The sequence below is a fragment of the Rhinolophus ferrumequinum genome, chromosome 17 (genome assembly GCF_004115265.2).
Source record: "Rhinolophus ferrumequinum isolate MPI-CBG mRhiFer1 chromosome 17, mRhiFer1_v1.p, whole genome shotgun sequence".
Taxonomy (NCBI): Eukaryota; Metazoa; Chordata; class Mammalia; order Chiroptera; family Rhinolophidae; genus Rhinolophus; species Rhinolophus ferrumequinum.
The window spans coordinates 13,660,731-13,681,157 of NC_046300.1; the positions used below are offsets into that span (position 1 = coordinate 13,660,731).

General features: G+C 44.5%; 1 protein-coding gene across 1 annotated transcript in view; it reads left to right on the forward strand.

Annotated features, from left to right (window-relative positions):
* The first annotated feature begins 11,631 nt into the window (after positions 1-11,631).
* The window catches only part of SCN11A (sodium voltage-gated channel alpha subunit 11), a 76,250-nt gene continuing 67,454 nt past the window's right edge, over positions 11,632-20,427 (forward strand). Inside the window, exons 1-2 of the mRNA XM_033131491.1 lie at positions 11,632-11,752; positions 19,289-19,562. Of these exons, the coding sequence (XP_032987382.1) occupies positions 19,296-19,562 (267 nt within the window). The 5' untranslated portion in view covers positions 11,632-11,752; positions 19,289-19,295. The remainder of the gene's footprint in view (positions 11,753-19,288; positions 19,563-20,427) is intronic.

Genomic DNA, 20,427 nt, shown 5'->3' on the forward strand with positions numbered 1-20,427 from the left:
AAATCCTGGCCCCTCCACTACCAGCAGCTCTGTGACCTTGTCTGTAAAATAGGAAGGGACTTCCTGTTTTACGTGGGTGGTTGTGATGAGTAATGAAATATCATGGAGGATTCTGACAGTGCTTGGCACATCACAGGCAATCAGTGAGTGTTCTTCTAGGGGGAAAAGAATTTTCTGGAGGCACTGGGGATGGGCTATTGGTGAGGAGAGGATGAGGATAGTCTGACTATTCAAATATTCCTGGCAAGAAATGAAACAGATTTGCTCGAGAGTGGTAGACAGAAGAAGAAAATCTGGACAGAAAGTAACACTGGAGTTACGCCTTTCGAAAATGGCCCACCTGTCTAGGTATTAACCATATGTAGAGAGAAAAAGCATGCAGCCCAAGTGGAAGTTACAGAGTGAACAAAAGTGCAGGAGTGGGAATTCATGGGCATGTTTAGGGGGAAGGGAGACGATCCAATCTGGGTCTCAGGTGGGAATGAGTCCAGAAAGGTCGTTGAGGGTAAGGCCTACCCTGGGCAGCTTTATCTGTAGGGTAGACAGTTGTGACCAAAACAAAACTGAACAAAAAAACAACACACACAGTGGCGACGGCTCCCATTTGTTGAGCACTTAGAATGTGTCAGGCAGTACTCTAAATGCCTTTCCAGTTCTAACTCTTTATTCTCATATCAACTTCATGGCCTCATGTAAATTATTTTCTATAATTTACTGGTGAAGAAACTGAGGCACAGAAAGGTTTAGCAACCTGTTCAGGGTTATGTAACTGTTATTCAATAGCTAGTAGGGAGTCTTCCAGGCCTTCTGAGTAGTCTGGGTCTCAGAAGTGGTGCATGCAGCAGGGACGGTAGGAGGAAGAGGAGTCGGCCTGGCCAGAGAGGAAACTGTGGCAACATTTCAGACAAATTATGAGAGTTGGACTAGGCTGGTGGAAACTCAGAGTGGAGCAGAAACCCACTGCTCCACTGTTTTGTTTTTGTCCTTTTTTGTTTTCCAGTAATCACCGTGTACTCAGCCACAGTAATTTCCCTTATGTTTCCTCTTTTATTTAAGAGATGTACATGATCCAAATCCCCCATAGGACACCTGCTTAAGAGAGTCTGATGGGAGCTCTCCAGAGGGTTTACTTCTCTTTCCCAGTTAGAAACCACTGCTCTTGAATGATCCACACTCAGAGCAGTACCAGATACTAAATTATTTCTTCGGCTTTGTTAGTTCTACATATAATGATAAGGCACTAGCTTTTGTGGGTCCTCTGGGTTTGGATAGAGGGACCGGAGAAAACTGAATTCCTGGGCTTGAAGAGCAGGAAGAATTAAAGATCCTGGTTGCACGCAAGAGCGCTGGGGCTTTGGGGAGTGTGACCAAAGAACTGTTAAGATCAGGCGTGTGCAGTCTTTGATTTGAAAGGGTTTGTATTTCTGTAATCTCCTTCAGCAAAGTCTCCTGCATTAGAAAATGTCTTCTTTAAGCTTCACACTTTCTAATCTAAAAACCATGATTCCTTTTTTTTGTTAGCATTTTAATTCAGTGTGTGTATGTGTGTGCGTGTGTGCTATATTTATATATATACACACACACATGTATATAAATGCTAACAGAGAAAGGAATATGGAAATGAGATTTCCCCCCTTTATTTGTACTGACTCCTGACTGCAAGGAGAGCTTGTGAACCTCTAATTAACAGGCTTGTGAAAAAGCTTTTTCTCTTGAGATCACATTTATTTACACACCAGCTTCACTGAAAGGAGAATAGCAATTAAAAACTTTTTCTTGTGCTAAAACTGAAGGTTGAGACTAGTCCTTAAATATAAGATTAAATATAAATTTAAGTGCAACTTTAGGAAAAGGGACACGGTCTTCAAACGTAGACCTGTGTTATGTCTTATAACCCTCTTTTTCTATTTTGGTAAGCATACACATGTCTTTTGGTAGCGTTCGTTAAATGGTCTTGTAGACGTGTAGACTTAAACACTTCACTGTTGTCTCCCATGTCATGTAACTATAACTCTCCAAGCCTTGCTAATTAATTGTCATGTAAACATTCCTTGAGAAATCCTGGTCTGCAGCAGTGCTATATGTTTTTCAGTTTCTTTTTTGGCTGATAGTGTTCTCAGGCTTGCTTTACCTACCTCTTCTCCCTTTGGCCACAGGATTATTATAAAATCCCAGGCTCTAACAGATTCTTTGTCTTAAATGAAGTGTTAGAAAGATTTTTTTCTATGCAGCGCACGCTGAGTTCAATATGCATCTATCCGTCCTCCCCACTGATTAAAGACAGAAGCTCTTACTGTCTTACTCCTATCTGTGTCTCCTTTGACACCCCCTTCCCCACTAAGTGTTTTATAATTTAGTAGGAGCTCAGGCTATGTATAGTGAATAAATAGAAACAGAGGGGGAAAAAATAAGTCAAAATCCAGGTTTTTGAAGGGAGATGAAAATCTGCTGTTGAGGCCATCTGGCTTTCTGGAGGGTGAGCGACATCTGAGTTGGGCCCAGTGGGGGCAAGGTTGGTGTTCAGAGCCCGGGGCATCATTGGGGGACCTCCTGCCACTCAGCCCACCCCTTAGGCCACCTGGCTGCCAACAACTCCAGCCCAAGGAGGACAGAGTGGGTAAAGGGGACCTGACCACCGCAAGAGGCTGGGGAGTGAGGTTGGCCTACGCTTGTCGTCTGGCTTTGTACACGATGGCTTTGTAGTCATGGAGAAGCTTCAAGCCTGAGATTGCTCCCATTTCCCACCCCCATTCAGGCAGGCCCAGCATTTTGTTCCCTCCAATTAACTGTGCATAACAACAAGGAGTGAAACCAAGTGATTTAAGTAATAATTTATCATATTCAGTTCACCATTAACAGCCATCTAATGTTTCCCTTGCCCTTTTAAATGAGACTTTGTTCTGATGCTCAGCTCTTCTGTGTATTCCATAAGCTTTTAGTGAGCGTTTTCCCTCCCTCCCTGTCTCCCTCTCTGCTGCCCTCCTCCTGCTTTCCTTGAGCTTTGAATCACAAGTGTCTTTCTGGAAGCAGCTGAGCCATCTCCCATCTGGCATCTTTCACCCCATTTAACAGAGGACTTGAATGTTAATTTATGAGCATCAACTCCAGTCTGGGTGCTGAGAGATGCAAGCGAAGAGGGTACAGTCTTTTCCCTGGACCAGCTTTCAATCTAACTGAGTAAATGAGGCTCATCCAACGTGAAATGGTCACAAGAGGAAGGAAGGGACAGTATTTGTCAGTGCCAGCAACGTCAGAGCTTTCTGTGAGAAAGGCTCCTTGAAAAAGCGGACTTGACCTGAGTTCTGAGTGTTGGTGTGAACTTGGGGAGGAAGTAGAGGAGAGGGCAGCGCATACAGGGGTCTGGTAGGAGCGCGGTGTGCATTTGGGCGTGAGCCTCCATCTAGCGTGCGAGTAGGTGAGGTGAGGTCAGGAAGGTGAACCAGGCCAGTGCCAGGCAGGGGGGCCCTTTGTCTCCCTGCTTGCTAGTTGGTTTCCTCTTTGGGATCTCCTGGCCTATGAGCTTCCCTTTCTTAACTCCATGGTTTTTGGGGTGTGGGGAGCTCAACCTTACAAAAGAAATCAAGTCGTGGCCCCAATGAAGTTTTAGATTTTCTGGGTCTGTCAACTTTCACAGGTCGGTTCTGCAGGGCTGTGTGTGTGTGTGTGTGTATGAGTGTGTGTGAGAGTGTGAGTGTGTGAGAGTGTGTGCGTGTGTGTGTGCGTGTGTGTGTGTGCGTGTGTGTGAATGTACCCCTGGGCTCTCAGGGATCTCCATCAGACAGTAGTGTTTCTGGATTTGGGGCTGGGGAGGTAATAATAGAACTGTGCAGCAGAGGCTATAGCTTTGAGTCACTGACGGGCTGAGACCCTGGGATCCCCACAGGGGCCCTGATCGCAGCTCTGCCTCTACCTCAAGGCCTGTTGGGCTCCCTGTGGTGGGGGATGGCCCCAAGGATGCGGAGGAGAGGAAGCCAGGGCCTTCAGAGGGGCTGAGGGAGCACCCACTAGGTCCCTCCACTAGAGCAAGGTCCCATGGTCAGGGTGTGCCCACAGCCCACTGCTTTCATCCCTTCTCAGAAGGAAACACCCTGCTGGGAGCTCTGGGGGGGGGGGCACTCACTGGCTTCTGAGGAGCAGAGGTGCAGACAGGACTGCAGACAGGACTGGCCAGGGCACAGAGAATCCCCGAGAACGAGCTGAGGAGGGAGAAGCTCTGGAGGGGCCCCAGTGGTCTGTATACATATGCTCAAAACCTCAAGGTGGGTTTTGACTCAAATGTTTTAAAAATGAGGCCTCAAACAACAACAACATTAACTAAGATTTCTGGTATCTGTTTTAATTTCTAAAATTAAATATAAAATTGACAGTAAAAATAGATATTATGAGCTTTAATTCTAAAGTATGGCACTTCACTGATCTGGAGACACATGTATTTAGTAAAATGTCTTTTGGGGGGAGCATATTATTTATTCAAAAGAAATACTCAGGTGAATTTCTTCAGATGGAGGGTAAGTCCCCAAGCTCAGGCATGCAAAAAAAAAAAAATAGAGGGGGACGTCTTTGAAACTGATATGCTGAAGGCATTGAAAGAAATTTGCCTCATTCCTAAGAGGAAAGATGGTAGGAAATTGAGGTGAATATAAAGAGTTGGGAGTCCAGTGGGGTTAGGGAAAACCAAGAGAGACTCCCCCAGGACAGCCAGAGTGAGTACGGGTACCAGCAGAGGGATAGATAAATAACGTGCATGCTGCAGATGAAAGGAGACATACTTTTAATGATGACAAGTGGCCACAGCTCAAGCACGCTGAGGGTTTGCTTGGGCCACCTTACTTGTATACAAGTATGGAGGTAGTCAGAGGAGGTTTTGTGCTCAGGGTTTTAGAGAGAGAACTGAGCCTCATGAAGTTTAGGTTTTGGCATGAAGCCATTAACCCAACCGAGGCCATGTGGCGAACTGAGAGGGGAGGTCTTCCGATTTCTCCTGTGACACCCACTCATTCTGTTTCTGAACTTGGATCTCAGCAGACATTGCCTCTCTTCCATGCACATTGTCAACTCATTTCCAGATGCATTTAACTTGCTCTAAAATACCAACATCCACTTTCCACCTACCCAAGAAAAAGCAGAGTGAGCTGAAATGACAACTGAAGATGAAGTGAGGCATTCATCTTTAGAGGACACTGAACCACAGCCCCTGGACCACCTTCAGCTGCTAAAGGATGACGAAGGGGGCCAGGGAGGAGGGTCAGGGCGGGGAGTCTGGGAAGGCAGCTTCACAGTCAGGTCAGATATGTTTCTTCCTGTTGGAACTCCCTTCTTCTGTGTGTTCTCTAGGAGTGGCAGCACAGTTATCCGGCGGCATGGCAGGTCCCTGAATTTTTGTTCAGAGCCTAGACTAGATCCTCTCTTTTACAAGCTTGGAGCTGCTGCCCCTTTAAGACTTTTCCATACCTCTTCCCTTCCCTTCCCTCCCTAACAAGGGCACAATGAGAAGAATGAAGAAAATATTTGAAACCTATTAAGCGTGGCTACAAGTTTATAGTGATTCCTAAGTTAATTATATCCTTTTTGACTTCTGGCCAGTCCCTTCACTGAGCTTCCATATAGACTTGGCCACCTATCCCAGCCTCAGGCTGGCAGCATGCCTGCCTTGTTCCTTCCCTCCGCCCTTCCCACTACTTATTCCCTGCTCCCTCCTGCATAAGTAAGTCAGCAACCTGCTGTAGCTGCTACTTGGTGGAGCTTAAATGTGGTTGGGGTGGTGGTGGGTCTTTGACTTCTAAGTCGTGTGTTTCTCTTCTATACTATACTGGTTTCCAAACAGCAACAAAATTGTTGTGCCTTTGTATAACATTTACAGGTGGACAAAGGGAAGTTCATACATGTTGCCTGATTTATCTTTAAAACATTGTGATCTTGATGCTGTCCCCATTTGGGAGTTCTTCAGAATTTGTTCCTCCCAGATCTATCCCCAGGCTGGCAGTCAGAGCTACTTGACCTTCACTGACTATTTCAGAATCCGCCCCCTGAGTCAGGTGGGGCCACTCAGCTCCTTCCCCAGGAATTTTGTGTCTGAGAATGAAAGGGATCAACATGTAAACGCGGTGAGAGTGGCCGTTTTCTGTCTGGTCAATGAGGACCAGAGAAAGCCAGTGTACAACAAGACTGGAGAGCGTAGAGGCCGGGGAATGACAACAGAAACAAGAGACAAGGAGAGACAGAACTTTCCAAGGTTCCAAGGTTTTGAAGACAAAATCTTCAGTCTTTGGTTCTATTCCATGAGGGTCTCTTTCCTTGGTTTCTGTATAACAGCCCTGTTCCTTGCCTTGCTAATACTCTATGCTAGGGTTAGGATTTTGATTACTTGCAGCCAAAAAAATCCCCAATAATACATACCAGAAAATGGAAGCAGAGTGAACTAAATGTTATAAACTGTGGAAGTGAGAGGATGGAGCATTTTTCACTGTTGTGTCGCAAGAGACCTCATTGATTGGACATTAAAGTCTTTGTTCAGTACCTACGTGTATGTGCAGCCCTTTGGCAAACCCTGTGGTGGGGGAAGAATACACAGGAACCATCTTTTAGGAAGTTTCCAAGCATAGCAGATGCTTTTGTGACCCCTGTCACATTCCCTTAGCCTCCCTCTGACGTCCTCTAAAGCTATGGTGCACAACTTCTGCATTCTAACAGCATCCCACCTCAAGGGTCAGCCTTGCTTCTCTTGGCTTTTGTCTCAGTGCTTTCTCCAAAGCCCTGGGAACTCTCAGGCCATGAGCAAGCATAGCCCAGAGATTTGGAGATCAAAGGGAAGTGAAGCCCTAACTGAGATTGGAGGATCTGCTTGAAGATGACTTACTTCCATGGCTAACAAATTGGTGTGGGCTGTTGGCAAGAGGTCTTAGTTCCTCCCCCACGTGAAATCTCCAATATGGCTGATTGAGTGTTCTCGCAGAATGGTGGCTAGCTTGTTCTCAAGTGGCAATCCAAAAGAACAAGGAAGAAACCATCTTGCCTTTTATGACCGAGCCTCAGAAATTACACATTGTCACTTCTGCAATGTCATGTTGGTTACCCCTGTTCAATTTGGGATGGGACTACATAAGAACGTGAATATCAGAGATAAGGGTCATTGGGGCCATCTTGGAGGCTGGGTACCAGGATGTCCCTGTGGACAGCCGTCAAGTGATAGGGGATGTAAGCAGAGGGTAAATGTCCAAACTCCTAATTCTCAAGTGCATTCTGCATGGTTCCTCAGAGGTTCCCCAGAGAGGCTGAGCCCCAGTTGGCCAGAACAGTAATCATCTCAAGTGCACACCCTTCCTTGACTTCTCTTTCTTAGCCTTCTGTTCCTCTTTCCCTCACTCCTGTTTCCTGTGGTCACTCCCAAGGAGACTCCTGCACTGAGTGCTTGTCTAATGCTTTTGGAGAAACCCAAACCAAAACACAAAGGTAATTTCTAAAATAATTTTGAAACGGTGTGAAGCTGATCATAAAAGTATACATTGCACTGTGCTATTGGAATATTGATGATTGATTGTGTAGAGGGAGCTCCCAGAGGGATAGCGTGGTCAGGAAAGTCTTTATGGAAGCAAGAGGAAATGGAGGGATTGGGAAAGCAGTGAGGGAAAAAGCAAGAGGGAGGCAGCTTTAGCACTACTCAGAGTGAGCTCAGGGCCTGAGCAGGGTAGGGCACAGAGAAGAACAAGATGTGGCTGGGGCAGGAGCAGTCAGTGTGTGGGACAGCCTAGCAGGAAGGGGCTGACAGACTGCCCATGGGGAAGGCCATTGTGACAGTCTAGATGAGAGGTGACAAGGGCTTGTGCAGGTGAGGCTGGCTGGAAATGACGGATGAGAGTGAAGAGCCAGACCTCACAAAGGAGGCCTTGCCAGGGCTTCCTGTCCAGAACCAGATGTGTAGGATTGAGGAGCCAGGGCTGGGTTTCAGAAAGGACTGAGAGGAGGTTAGCAGTTCTTTCACTTATTCACAAATAATTATTAAGAACCTGTTAAATAATACGTACTGTTGTAAACATGGCGCCATCGCAGTGAACAAGATCATGAAACTATGTCTTCGAAAACATGTTTTCTATAAGGTCCTACCAAGGAATCTCTCTTAGAACTGTGAAGGCAAGTGCTTCCTAGGAAATGGATTCTGTACTTCCTCAGAGCTGTGTCCCAGAATCAGTCATAGCCGGTTCTCCCACAAAACGTTCTGTTCACTTTGGCTACTTACACCTTCTGCTGTGGCATACGTCATACCCTCAGCATCACCCACTGACATCTGTTTATTTACATGGAGGTCTTATTGTCCGTGAGAGGTCAGCAGTGGTGCACATTAGGGAAACAGAAGGCTGGGTGGTTATACATAAATAATTAAAAGCTGAAGACAGTGCCGGTGTCATGTCTGTGACTCTATACAAGTTCAAGTTCAAACTCCGTAGTGGTATTCAAGTGGTATGCAAGGCCATGCAAAGCATCCCTTCGTTGTCGCCTCCCCTTCTTCTGTGCCCCTCCCCTTGTCAACACTCCATCGTCCTGGAATCACTTGAGATTCTCTACACATGCCCTGTCCTTCCAGGCTGGTGTGTCCTTGCTCATGCTTTTCCTGGAAAGCCCATCCCTACTTTCTCCTCATGTTGAGTTTGTACTCATCCTGTGAGCCTCAGCTCAAATCCCATCTCTTCTTGGAAGCCTTTCCAGAAGGAGATGCTCCTTGTTCCATGCTGTAAAGGCCTCTGGTAGCATCTCGCTTGCAGCTTCTTGATGGTCTCTTTCTTATTTTTTAGTTCTTGGTATACCTTTCCTTGTCACATAATGGACTGCATGCTCCTCAAGGGCTCAGGTCTTATTTTGGTATTTCCAGGTGATCTGCAATAGTGGAGGGTCAATGTCATCTTTGCTAGATAAACAGATGGGAGGTGTGGCTTCTGCTAAAGCTGGTGCACCTCTGACCACTGACATTGAAGCTGGTCAGCTTATCAGATGGCAGGACTGAGACTCGCAGGCTCGCTCCTGCTAGCCTCTGAGGGTGAAGACGCTGTATGGCTCCAGAGATGCAAATGTGGAGTCATCCTGACCATGCTCTGACGTTGGTCTTCTTTTCTCGTGAGTCCTCAGCACAGGTGCTCTGCTCCATCTGTCAAGTGTAAGGAGAGGTAAGTCTGGGGCAAGTCCTGGATGCAAACCCATCCTGCTTGGGTGGCCTGTGTTTGTATATTACTCTGTCACTTAAGTCTTTACATTTTGAATCATTTACATTTACCTCAAAGATGGAACTAGAAAGATTCTCTGAAACTTCAGAGCGGGAAGTCTGCATATGACTTAATAGCTTACAAAAATAATATCTGCAAAGAGTTTATATTTTAAAAGGTCAGAGGCTTTTAAGATAATGGATTTAGAGGTCTCCTTTACTTCTTTAAACACACAGTTTTTTTTTTTAATCCATGCAAAAAATGCTTGTTAATCTAAGTCCTTCTCCTATTCTTTGGTCTTCTCTTATCCTGAGAATCACCCTCAGACAAGGGCTTAGAATTTCTGATCACTGCTTTAAAAAGTCAGGTTACATACACTGTGCCAGGCTAGGTACTAATCCCATGTCAGATTTCAGTACCTTTCCGTGAGATGTTGGTGTTTAGTCAGCAGAGGGAGAAAAGCAACCGCACCTTTTCCTTCTTAAAAATTAACTGATCTTTTTCCTAGTGTTTGCATCGTATTTTGACAGCTATTATCACATTTGCTTCTGAAGACTAAGGATGTTTGAAAGAATTATCCCATTTTATAGGGAGAAAATTAAGGCTCAGAAATGGAATGATTCATCTAATATCACTCAGCTTATAGTGGTAGAGCTGGGACTTAGGCCAATTCTTTTTTTCTTCTTTTTTCTTTTTCTTTTTTTTCCCCCACAAACAGCCCCATAGTCCTACTTAAGGCCTGGTGGGCACCACTTTGTGGACCCTGCCTTGAGTCAACAGGTGGGATGTGATTGTGAATTAGATGGAGCGGGTCCCGTGCTCCATTATCAGCACATAAATAAGCCCCAGCACAGAGAAATGACAGTGTGCAAAGCTGTGTGCACAATATTTGCTGCAAAACAGAACTGAATATTAGTATGTAACAGAAGTAGGCTAGTGGTCGAATCAATTTTGGCACAGCCAAATGATGGACGCCAAATGAAAAAACGATATGGGGCAACATTAAATGACAATGAAAGACAGTCACAAATGGACCCTTTGTACTACATCAGAGCATGCAGCAAAAGAAGTCAAACCCACCCACCGACTGACACAAGTCCTAAAAAAAAAACCCAAAACACAAAACCAATGCTGGAAGAGAAAACATCCAAGTGTTAAGAGTGATGTTATTTAACAACTTCTTGAGTTGTTTATAAAGAAGCTTAGGAGAATGCCCAACATGTTACAAATATTTAATTCCTTTATCCAAGTATTTAGTCTAAGTAATGAGTAAATGAGATAATTATGAATGTTCTTTAATATCACGTAATAGGAATTTTTCCTTACTGTGACCACTGTTTTAGCATTATCTATAACAGCTATTTAATATTCTATTACATGAGTGGCCAATGATTTACTCAACCATTTCTCCATTGTTGGACACAGATTTTTGAACAAAATCATCTAAAATGTTCCCAAGTATAAGTTGGCTTTTAAACTAGTGATTCTAAGTCTTCTGGAGTCTTGCAACTCTTTGTGAATCTCATGAAATAAGACTTTGCCCCCAATTTTTTTTAAAAAAAGGCACATGTAAGAATGAGTGCAAAACACCCACAAGCATTTTCAGTGGGCCGGGACCCCTTCACACCCCGAGGCCAATTCTTTTGACTGGTAGTTAGTGTCCCTTCTGGCGGGACCGAAATCTGCCTGTGATTCCATCCAACACCCCTTTGATCACTTACTTTCTACCTTCTGCCTTTTTGTATACATCCATCTTGTATCCTTTATCACAGTTGGCTGTCAGCTAGCCTCTGCAAGGTGACAATGGCTGAAAATAGCTTATGGGGTGACACTGCCCAGAGCGATTTCATGTTCCCCCAAGAATTAACAAAACAGAAGCTTACATGAGGGAGTTTGGGTTTGGTGACAGATCCATTGTGGAGATGCCTTGGTGACCAAAGGGTCTTCTTGGTGTTCTTACTGAGAACCGCATAAGCAAGCATGTATTTTCCTTGGTCTGAACCCCCTGTGTGGATGGCACAAAAGCAAAGAAAGGAGGAGGAGCTGAATGGGTGCTTTGTTTCATAATGTGAACAGTTTCACATTATGGGTCTCAGGAGGTCCTGGGGTATGAGACCCTGGTCCCCCAGGTCAGGCGGCGTGCAGGCTAAGCTAATGCAGACGTACAGCCTGGCGTTCATAGACTTTTCTGTATTCTCTCTACCACTTGGATGAGGCCAGAGAAAAAAAAAACAACAACCTGTTTCTTTATTAATGATGCTTTCTGCAGATAGATTAAGCACTGATTAAAGGCAGATGCTTCCAAAGTATAAATGTAAGTACCATCTCAGTCACTTCTCTGGTTACAGGGTTTCCTCCACGATTCTTTAAAATCACTTTGGCTCTCTTCCCATTTGCCTTCCTCCACACTCTCCACCCAGCTTCTGAGCTGCTCCTCCCAAAAGGGCTCCAACTGCCAGCAGCAGGAGCTCAGACTCTGTGGGAGACTTGCCCCGAGGAGAGCTTCCAGAGGTACCACGGACCACACGGCTGCTGTCTGGAGCCGCCTTACCAGAAGGCAGGTGAGTCCTCTGTTCTCTGCCTCCAGCCCTGTTCTGCCATCCTTTCAAGGCTGGACTTGCCAGTATGGAACTTGCTCTGTATGTTTTGTTTTTGTTTTTGTTTTTAAATCAAGGTGGAATACAGGCCTTTTGTAAACATTTCCCGCTCAAATCAGAGGCAGAGACCAGGTACAAGATATGTGGCTCAGTGATGGGGACCCTCAGGTGGTTCTCCTCTTTTCAAATGCTCTGGGGGAGGGGGGACATGGGGGCATGGGAACAGGAGATGGCTGGTTGGCTGGCCTCATAGGTGCTCGCAACACTGGACTTTGTGTCAGGACTTGGGCTTTTCTAGTAAATATGTTCTCAAATCCTATCTCCATCTGAGGCTATGGTGCAAATCCTCCAATTATTTTTCTGAATTCCCTGTGGCCAATTAACTTAGTCAGAAATTAATGTATACCTTTTTTTCCCCCGAAGAGTTAGCAAACTGTGGCATTGGTTTTGCACTGAGATCAATTGTGTTAAAGTCTGTCAATGTTCATTTGCTTTCTGATTTTCTTATGTGATCTCTGCAAGAGGAAAGGGATATTAGTTTTTACAACCCATATTAATGAACATGGTTCATGTGTCACTAAAGTTAAGAACTTGTTCAGACCACCACCTGAAATGGACAAAGGGGCGTCCTAGGGTGTAGCTACCATTGGGCTGTCTGGCTTGGAAGGAGGGTTAGGGTGTCATGGTGGGGCCAGAGGAATGCCTATGGGAGTGACATATGATTGGGGAGGTGGCAGTGAGCCTGATGTCCGGGGAAGCATGTCACACACAGTGAGGGTGTCATAAACCCAGCCCAGCTGGAAGCTGTGTGGCTTTCTCTTTCTGACTTCATTCTCTCACTTCCTTGGGATGTCGTAGTCTTGAGTATGAAGAACTAGACAGGTAGGTGGATTGCATGCTGGTAACTTGGGGTTGAAATTCTTTAGCAGTTACGTATGTGATCATAGGCAAGTATCTCAATTTTTCTAAGCCCTAATGTTTTATTTGGTAAAATGGGGATGGTATAATAATATTCACCGTGTATTCTTGGGAAATTATGAGAGATAATCCATTTAGAGCACTTGACACGGTGCTTAACTTATAGCTTATAGCTTTTATTAACCTCAGTGTGGACCTTTGGTATTTCAGGTTGTGTGGACCAGATGCCTGTCAAAATGTTCTGGGCGTGTAGTTGTAAACCTTTGGTGACTTCCCCAGTGACTTCGCTTACTGGTTATGGTAAAGTGTGAGGATCAGGTTGTCCAGTTTTGCTCCTTACCGAGCGAGAAAGCTACAGAGAAACACTAGTCAAGGAAGGCATAAGGTTAAAATCTCTGTCTCTTAAGAGAAGGTCACAAATAATTCACCTTAATTCCAAATGAACATTAAATGGTACTTATCATTGTAGAAATGTTTGTGATAATGCATGAACTGAAAAGTTCATGACATAAAATTGCGCATGCATGGCAACGTACATATGTAACTATGTACAAAAGGAAATATACCAAAATGTTAAAACTTCCATCTGTTGGGTGGCTTTGGCTTCTGGGTGATCATTTCCTTTTCTGTTTTCTAAATTTTATTTAATGGATGACTCTGCTAGGGCACTGGCAGGAAACAGATGGCACATGGAAACTAGACATTTTGAGGATATTTTATTAAAGGGACATTTTACAAAGATATGGGCAGAGGTCAGTAACAGAAACAAGTGAGGGTGCAGTTCTCAAGTGTCGTGAGAGTGGGTGTCATTACACCCTACATCAGAAGGAGCAAAGGCAAGGAGGTGCGACATGACTGGAGAGAGAGCTGTGTGGACAGGCCACCTGACAGGAAATGTGGCCCAGGGCCACCATCAAGGAGAAAGTTGGGGAGGAAAACCCTGACCTCACTCTCTACCAGTCTCTGGGTCTGTTGCTGGTGCCTCCCACTGGCCAAACTCAACTGGAAGGCAGAGTTCAAGGGACCCCGATGAGGGGTTCGTGTAGATCAGCTTCACGGGCACTGAGCAGGGTGGATGAGGATGGAGAGAGAGCTGTAGGGCCAACGGAAAAAGTCCAGTACAGTGAGGTTATGTCACGTCTATAATTGTGGGGAAAGTCATAGATAAGAAACAAAAGGCCCTTTCCTACCCTCAGAGCTTTCACACATGCATACACCTCCCTTTCTCCTCCCAGCTCAATGACTTTTGATTCTCCATAACCAGGCGCTCCGGGCTCCCACAGTACCCAACGCTTCCCCTGGTGCAGCCACACTCATTGTGTGGTTTCATCCTCTGGCCTTGATTTACCTGATTCCCCACATCACTCTAAGAGTCTTGAGGACTAAAAAGTGTATTATTATCACTTTGCAACCCCAGCACCTAACACGTGAAGGAACGAATGCTTGGAATTCTGATCTGAGTATCTCTACAAAGCTTATAGATTTCAAGTAAGGCCAGAGCTACCTAATCTTAACTGCAAGTCAGTTCCTGAGGAATGTAGGATCCCTGCTTAGGGAAGGGAGGCCTTGGCCCTCTTTCCTAGGGGAGCATTTGTCTTGCAGCGCCTCGTCACGGTCCTCCCCGTCTCTGTGATTTCCTAAGTTAAATCATAATTCACATGTCGTCGGCCTCCTGGTTTAGGACTACAAGTTGAGATTATGCTTACTTCTTCTGTGACTCAAGGAGATTTCGAGCCTGTCACTGTACTGACATTTTGACTCAGAGAATGTTTTGAGCCCTCGAAGGATTTTTATGTTCCTTTGCACTTCGATAAAAGTAACACATACATGCACATACATCAAATAGCTCAGAACGAAAATATATTGGGAAGGATCTAACATGAAAAATAAAATGTCTCCATCTTCACCTATATATACTCAGTCCCATTTTTAACCATTTCAGTTTTTCAGTCTTCTAACCATACTTAACCTCAACCGTGACCCTAGCCCTAACTCTAGTTATACTTCTGTTCCTTGATTTATCAAGTTTAGCTAGAAGTTATTGAATTGCCCCTATGTGAGATGAGGAATTTAGCTTACTGGCGTTACTCCTTCTGCTGTCCTCATGATCCTTTCCATTTTTGTTACTTACATTTTAAATTTGGTTTTGCCATGATTATCTGCACAATTTGAAGGGATAGACTTATACGTATATTCCTTGATCCATCAGCCTTCCTTAGAATGCCTTGATTGTCCAAGTGTTTAGGATGAGGAACTTGGTGACTTCGAGGTTTCCTTTGTCTTTTTTCTCCAACTCTAGCTTGCAACAAAATTTTATAACGTTTGTCACATTTGAATTCTATTCTGTAACGGTAATGAATTCTGCTTTATCTATAGGATGACTGTTAAAATTAAAACCTAACATAAAACTTTTATGATACAATAATTTTGTAGCTACTAGTCTTTAAAACCAAGTATCATATTTGGACCCATAGAGAAAGGGACAGACTCTGATATCATTAACTTATTGCTGCATGGAGAATGTTCTAAGTGTCAAGGTCAAGTGGACTCTCTTTTTTTTCCTATTCTTATATTGTGTCTGCTACTTAAGCCATTTAGTTGGTTTCATATGTAAAACATGACTTTCTGAAGAATGAATTGTTCTGATGGAATTTCTAATTACCTTTTTTTTTTTTTTTTTTTTTTACCTATCAAGAAACCAGTTTCTTAGTCATATTCTTTGGTATAGAGAATTTACCTTATTCTTGAGGGTTTTTCTGAGGGCACCCTGACTTCTAATTCTAGTTGAATCAATTGCTGGTTAAGCCAATAGAAATGCAGTCACCCTAGAATTTTTTTATTGCACTCTTGGGTTAGGTACACTGTGTCTTGGATTCCATGCATCGTCCATTTTTTTGGATTCTCTTCATAGTTTGGGACCATACACTTAAATAATTATTTCTGTAAAGAGTCATTTAGTGTCTTAAAAATTTGCCTTCATACTCAATTATTAGTAAGTCTTGGAAAATAATTACACTTAGCCAATTTGATTCTTCAGCCAATTTTCCATGCAATGCAATCTATTTTCTGTACAGAAAAATTTCCAAATTAAGTATTTTTGGTATAAATTTCATAATGAAAATTTGAATCACCCCCAATTTTACCAATTATAGTATGTTCCATATTGATTTTTTATTAATTTAGTTAATTTTGCATGTGCAACCTCTATTTCCACAGCCCAATTTTCCTTTTATTAAAAATAGTCGATTCTTTGATCACTTTTTTTCAGTTAATAAGAAAATTTTACTGCATGTGATTTTATTTTGTCAGATTTATTTGAGTTGCCAATTTTTATAAAGTCCTGTTTTTCCTGGGTCAATGTTTGCCATTTTCAATGTTACCTTTAAGATGTGGTTCTTCAGTTATTTCATCATCTATAACAAACTTTAATATGTGCACTTTCAGGGGTTGTCAGTTTCATTTTGTGTTATTTCTATCAAATCTCTTTTCCTCAAAACCCCAGGCAAAATATTCCCAGGGTCAGAACAGCAGGGTCAGAGTGTCCAGTTTCTTTTTTAATAGTCTCATTATTATGGCAGCAGCCTTCCAGTGGATTCCTTGCTGTAAGTCTGCATAAGGTCCAGTTTTTGCATCCAAGGTCTTTCTCAGCTCATCCATTTTATAGGATCCACTAACATCCATGTGCAGTTGACTGCAAAAGACTTCATCCCTGTCTTAAATGTCTTTCTTAAGCTCTAGAGCCAAATACCCACAGAGTCTTATTATATGCCCACTTCATTTATACAAATTCGGCTATGTATGTTTATGAGAGACAGAGGGGTGGAATGGAAGGGAAGAAGAATGGAGAGGATGGCAGGAGAGACAGAGTAATTTAAGTAGTACGGCCAGTTACATCGTCCAGGCGCATCCATGAAGAGCTTGACCCTGAATGAAGAGGACAGAAAGCAGTGAATCTACAATTCCACATTTCATTTCAGTTGACATAGAGCTCACACGTTGTGAATATCGCATCACCCTTCATGGGTTTAAAGACACACACATTGCCCGTATTATGTCCCTTAGACACAATCCAACTACTTTGGGGATTAACTGGAGAAAGAGTGATGGGCTCTGGCACTAGGAGAAAAGCAGGCTGTGTTGAATTTGTTGACCAATGAGTTTGGATGCCTCTTCAATATGATGCCGTCCTGAGGGATTGTCAAGAGAAATTTTGACAATGTTTTTGTTTTTGTCTTTTTCTTATGTGCTGTTTTCAAAGCCTAATGTGTGTGAGTTGTGATTCCTCCATATTTAAGTGCCACCTGGTTCTCCCCATTTGCAGGTCCCACAAGCAGCTTCCACTCCGCATGTTTTAACCAGAATTTATTCCCCCAAAGCTTCCTCCTTTCCTCGTGCTCTCTATATGAGTGAGTGCCACCAGTGTTGACCCAGCTGTCCAAGCCAGGACATTTGGTTCCTTACTGTCCCTCAAATCTCTCCCTTCCAATTAATCACTTGTCAAGGCTATTTCTTAAACGACTGACAAGTCCATCCACTCCATTAGGTCATCCTCAGTGGCTGTGATTTGTTGCAATAGTTTTCAAGGTCATTCTCTGATTCTAGCCTCCCCACCTCCTTCATCCGCCATGCTAAGCCCTATTCCTTCTCACCAGTTAGAGGGATATTAAAAAAAGAAGAAGCCTGACAGTGTTACTCTGTAATAATAATAATAACAACAGCAATCCACTCTTTAGCAGCTCCCCGTTATCCTCAGGGTGAAGTCCATGGTCTTTACTAAGGATGATAGGACCCCACGTGCTCTCACAATGCTGACTGGAGCCTTATCTGACCATGCCATGCCACAAAATCTCCTTTCCGGGGAAAGAGAACTTGTTGATGGACACCATGTTCTTTCTCACCCAGAGGCCCCTATACGTGCTCCTGCAACACTCTGATGTCCTCTTCTTGTGTAAGTCCGAGATCTCCTGCAGGTCTCAACTAGGAGATTAAAGCATTGGTAGGCCATCCCTGGTTGCCCCAAATTACTTAGCGGCCTCGCCTATGCACAGACATAGCATCCTCTACTTCTCACTATAGTAGCGTTTGTCTTACTCCGTCATAATCTCCTGTCTTTCATCCGTCTTCTCCATTACCCCCAGGCAGGATAACTGTAGGCCCAGGAGGAGGGACTGGTTTATTCCCCATTAGTGCCTAGCACTGTGCCTAGAACAGACTCTGAACACGTGGTTAATCCTCAGTCTCTTGTTGGAGTCCCCGTCATAGCTCCCTGGACTGGTTAGGGGGACAATCCCAGATTGGCATTCAGTCAATAAGAAAGGAGAGGATGGCTGACACGGGGAATAAAGGCATTCAACTTGCAGGTTGTTGCTTTTTCTCAGCCTAGTTTTAAGCCTGGGCTATAGAGAAAGTCCTTGTGGAAGAGGCCGCCAGGGATAGGGGCTGGGAGAGCTATGTCATTCCATGTTAGAGTGTTGCTATAAGCTTTGATAAATCCTTTGTGTTTTCTTGGGGTCTTGCTTCTGCGAAATCTGGGTCTCAGAAGTAAGAGAACTGGCATAGGATCATAGGTGTTCATACAAATAGTCATTCCTGTGTTCGTGGGTCTTTTGTTTCTATCCCACATACTTTAAGAACTTTGTTGGGCCACCAGGTGGGAGTGCAGTGCTCCTAACGCTGAGTTTGCCAGGTCGATTCCCACATGGGCCAGTGAGCTGCGCCCTCTACAGCTGAGATTGTGAACAACAGCTCTCCCTGGAGCTGGGCTGCTGTGAGTGGCCGGAGGTCGGCGTGAGCTGCGGTGAGCCGCAGGGGGCTACTGAGTACTGCCGCGGGCTGCTGAGTGCTGCCATGGGCTACCGTGTGCCACCGTGAACGGCTGGTGGCCAGCGTGAGTGGCCGGCAGCTGGTGAGAGCTGCCGTGAGCTGCTGTGAGCAGCAGACCAATGACAGGCAACTGACTGCCTCAGCCAGGGGAGCTCAAGGCTCACAATACCAGCATGGGCCAGGGAGCTGTGTCCTACACAACCAGACTGAGAAACAAGGGCTTGAACCGGAGTGGGGGTGGGGTGAGAGGTAGAAGAATGGGCGGAAGAAGAACTTTGCTGACCAAATGTGAGAAAAGACCCATGCACTTAGTTTTGATTTTGCAACCCATAGATACGGGCCACTCGATTCCCTGCTCCTTCCTTTCCTGTTCACACTGTGGTCACTTATCTATCATGTGCAGGCCTCACTTCAGTAGCTCAGCTGGTTCCATTGTCTTGCTCCATGCTTGGGTCTTAATTTTAGAGACTGGGCTTCTTCTGCCTCTTGCTCCTGAATTCAACTTCCCACCTCTCCCCAGATCCTCCAGGAACGACGCCCTGCTTTGGTCTTGCCTATGCCCAAAGTTCCTGCTACATTCACAGTGGTGGCCACTTCTGACCTGTCCCACAACCAGTACACTCCCGAGGCCCCTCACCTCAGTCTCAACTCTTGTAGAGCCCCACGACATCGTCCTCGGAGCGTGGAATCCCACGGCAGGCTGTGTGATTTCTGCCTCCCGGAACTCTCTGAGGGTCTGTCCCTTATCTCTGTCCCGAGGGTGAAGATGGATGACTGGTACTACCCAGTGATCTTCCCAGATGCGCGGAATTTCCGCCCCTTCACTTCTGACTCTCTGGCTGCAATTGAGAAGCGGATTGCCATCGAAAAGGAGAAAAAGAAGCGCAAAGACGCGACAGCAGCAGAACCCCAACTTCGACCTCAGCTTGATCTAAAGGCCTCCAGGAAGTTGCCCAAGCTCTATGGTGATATTCCCCGGGAGCTGGTAGCGAAGCCCCTGGAAGACTTGGACCCATTCTACAGAAATCATAAGGTAGTCCCATGGGGTGCCTGGGGTGTTCTAACCACGCTGTTATAACTGGTGTTACAAGGATCTCCAAAAACCGATCTGGGGGTTTGCAGAGGGCAGGCTGTACTATTCCTTTGTATTCCTGAGCACCCCTTTCTGTCCTCATTTTCTCTCTGTAATGCATGTCATGAAGAAGAACGTGAAGAGTAGGAGCAGCAGAAAGGTTAAAAGGAGAACAGAGAGAACATAAAATGGTGTCAGGAAATAGGACTGGATTAGCAGTCAGAAATATTGGATGTAGGCCATTTCAAATGATTGGCTTTATGACTTAGGGTAAATCACTTCACTAATCCTCATTTTTCTAATCTGTAAAATGGGAGGAATGCCTGGTTTCCCTACTTTACAACATAGACATGCTATAGAAGTACTTTATAAACAGTAAAGCATTATACTGATATGAAGGAGTAATACTGCTCTCCAGAAACATCCAGTTCAGCAACAAGAGTTTACCTTGAAACAGAGTTTACCTCTAAAAAGCCTCAGGAAATAGGCTTTTTAGGTTATTTTAGACTTATGATGGTCAAAACCAACACTTGACACATAATCAGAGCTCAATAAATAAAGTCTAAGAATATGGTAATCAAGTAGGCACATGCAAATTATATGTAAATCCCACGCCAATATTGTGATAGGTTTGCTGTTTCATCTACCTAAATATAGTTCTTGCAGGGAAATTCCAATAACAGTTCCTTAAAGCAGCCTCTGAGGAGGCAATATGAGCTCTGGATTCCTCTGATGGCTGTTTGAAAGCCTGTGAGGGGCAGTGAGGACAGTTATCCCCTTTCAGGAAAGGCTAAGAAGACCTTGCCACCATCATCTTACTGTGTGA